Source organism: Loa loa (assembly GCF_000183805.2).
Source record: "Loa loa unplaced genomic scaffold supercont3.578, whole genome shotgun sequence".
NCBI classification, from domain to species: Eukaryota; Metazoa; Nematoda; class Chromadorea; order Rhabditida; family Onchocercidae; genus Loa; species Loa loa.
Window position 1 is genome coordinate 22,734 of NW_018108758.1, and position 3,071 is coordinate 25,804.

A 3,071-nucleotide genomic window follows, 5' to 3' on the forward strand; every position below is an offset into this window, starting at 1 on the left:
ATAGAAATCACGTAAGAATCTATCGAGCATGCATAGAAATCACGTAAGAATCTACCTAGCATACACAGAAATTGGGCAAGAATCTATCGAGCATACATAGAAATCACATAAGAATCTATCGAGCATACATAGAAATCACATAAGAATCTATCGAGCATGCATAGAAATCACGTAAGAATCTATCGAGCATGCATAGAAATCACGTAAGAATCTATCGAGCATATGCTTTTCACCTTCTATATTCATTCATACCTTTCTTCCATACAAATACAGAACAAAACCGAATGACGCGAAGAAATTAAAATATGCGGGGGAAGATTTGGAAAAAGCGGGGAGCGGGGATCGAGCGGCAAGAATAAATGAAATAAAGAGTGAATGTTATAAGCATATTAAGTATATCAATATCAAACATATACATTAATACAAATATGCAAATTGATATGCAACCGATAAGAATGAGAAGTGTCCCAAATCTTTTCCTTCGTCCTTCTCCTCGTCCTCGTCCTTCTCTTCTTTCATGATGAATTTCGAATAATACATGAATTGTAGAGGATTTATAATTGAATTAATTTTACTCTTTAAAAATGAGTTACATTTGTCTATCCTCTCTTTCTCAAAAAAAGAAGAAGGAAGAAAAGAAGGAGAAAAAGAAGAAAGGAAAGGAGGAAGAAGGAGGAAAGAAGGGAAAAAGGATGAAAGGAAAAAGGAAAGGAAAGAAAGAAGGAAGGAAGGAAGGGAGGAAGGAATAAAATTTGATGTAAATGTTAATCGAATAAATTAAAATTTCGCATTTTATGATTCATTCCATTTCTTTAAGTTTTAATTGATAGTTTTAAAAAAAATAATATAAGCAAATAAACAAAAAATATTGTTATTACATTGATTATTTTAATTACATTCGGGAAAATTAATAATAAAATTTATTTGAGATAAAAAAAAATTTTTTTTATAATCGAAAATTTCTTGGGAAATATTAATTTATTGATTTATTTTTACTAATATATATTAGCAAATATAAATGTATATTTATGTATTGAAGATAAAAATTCACTTTAATATTTATTGGGGAGAAATTTCAGAAAGCGATATATGAAAAACAGATGGTAGAAGATTTGATTTACAAATTATCAATTATTAGCAATGAACCGGAAGTATACTAATGAGAATGAATTGTTGTATATACAAATATATATATATATATATATATATCAATTCCAATGATTCTAATTCTGATAATCATTTCCTATTTTTATTAAAATTGTATTAATTGAGGCAAAATTTTCGGATATTATATAGTATATATCGAATTTCCTAACAAATGCTATGTAATGCTAATAATATTTATTACTATTAAAAATAGCAATTTACTATTAATTATAATAATAACGACAATAATAACAATAGTAATAGTAATAATAGTAATAGTAACAATAAAAATAGCAATAATAATGATGATTAATAACAATAATAATAACAATAATGAATAAATAAATAAATTAATTAATTAATTAATAATAATAGCAATAATAATAATGATAATAATAATAGTAATAATCAATAATATAATTGAATAATTAGAATGTAACAGTTATTATTTGCTAATCTTTATTAAATTGATGTATGATTAAATAAATTACAATGATACAGCTAATATGATAATTAATTCAAAGAGTGGAAAAACAAAATCTTTCAATCTTTTTTAAAATCTTCAAACGTCAGCATAGGTAGTGAGTTTGAAAAAGAAAAAATGATAAATTAATTTAAATTGGAAAAGAAAACTGAAAAAAAAAGCGATTGTCGTTTAAAAAAGCTTTTTTTTTTTGTTTTTTATTCTCTTCAAAAAATACAACAAAGAAAGAAATTGTAAAAATATGATAAATGAAATTTTAATAAATTAAAAAAAATTTATTTTAATAAATTAAAAAAATTTTATAAAATTTAAAACAATATTTTATATATCACATTTTAATATTATATATGTGTATATCGTTCTTTTTTTTTCGTTGTAAACTTTTTTCATTCAAAAAAAAAAGAAAAAGAATTGATTCCAAATAAATTGTAGCAAAAACTGGAACTGAATATACCTCTTTCCCGCCTAATTTTGTCCTTCATCATACAAAAAACAAAATTAATAAATCATTTCCATTTCTAGTTATTATTTTAAGTTTCATTATTAAATATTTTGTCATTTTATTATTATTATTATTATTACTAACTTTAAACAATCAATATAATAGAAGAAATTCATCGTAGTATAGGGATAAAAAGCTTAATGATAGTTGAAAATTGTTGAAATTGATGGAGGATAGAATTACCGGCGGAGATGTCATCAGACAATAAGAATGAAATGAAAGGACAGAGGATGGACGTATTCTCTCTCTCTCTCTCTCTCTCTTTCATTTATAATTTACTCACAAATAGAAGAGGTTTATTTCACATGGAGGGAAATGAGAATGACAAAAGAATGGAGGAAGAGGAAAAGGAGGGAGAGAGGGAGAGAAAGAGAGAGAGGAAAAGAGGGAAGAAAGAAGGGGACAGTCATTTGAAATAAGAGGTGACAAAGAGAGAGGTTTCTTATTAATGTATTAAAGATGGAGCATTGTGAATTGTTAGTAAAAGACTGATGAATAATATATACATATGTACATTTTGGTTGAATATAAAATAAATAGGACAAAACGGAAGGGAAAAAAAAAAGAATGTCATACCATTTTGATCTTATTTCTTATTTAGTTAATAAATTATGAAATATATTTTAATAACAACAAAGATATTTCATTTAGTTATCATTATTATCATTTATTATCATCGTTATTAACACCATTACTAATAATATTATTAATATTTACTAGTATTAACACAAGTAGTTGTAATAATCACTTAGTTATCATTATTATCATTTATTATCATCGTTATTAACATCATTACTAATAATATTATTAATATTTACTAGTATTAACACAAGTAGTTGTAACAATCATTTAGTTATCATTATTATCATTTATTATCATCGTTATTAACACCATTACTAATAATATTATTAATATTTACTAGTATTAACACAAGTAGTT

At 24.1% G+C, this 3,071-nt stretch overlaps 1 protein-coding gene across 1 annotated transcript; it reads left to right on the forward strand.

Moving 5' to 3' along the window:
- Positions 1-584: 584 nt before the first annotated feature.
- On the forward strand, positions 585-749 carry LOAG_14058 (hypothetical protein; the record flags this gene model as incomplete). Its single annotated transcript, XM_003149560.1, has 1 exon — positions 585-749. The coding sequence occupies one exon, from the start codon at positions 585-587 to the stop codon at positions 747-749; it is 165 nt and encodes a 54-aa protein (XP_003149608.1).
- Between the last annotated feature and the right edge of the window lie 2,322 nt (positions 750-3,071).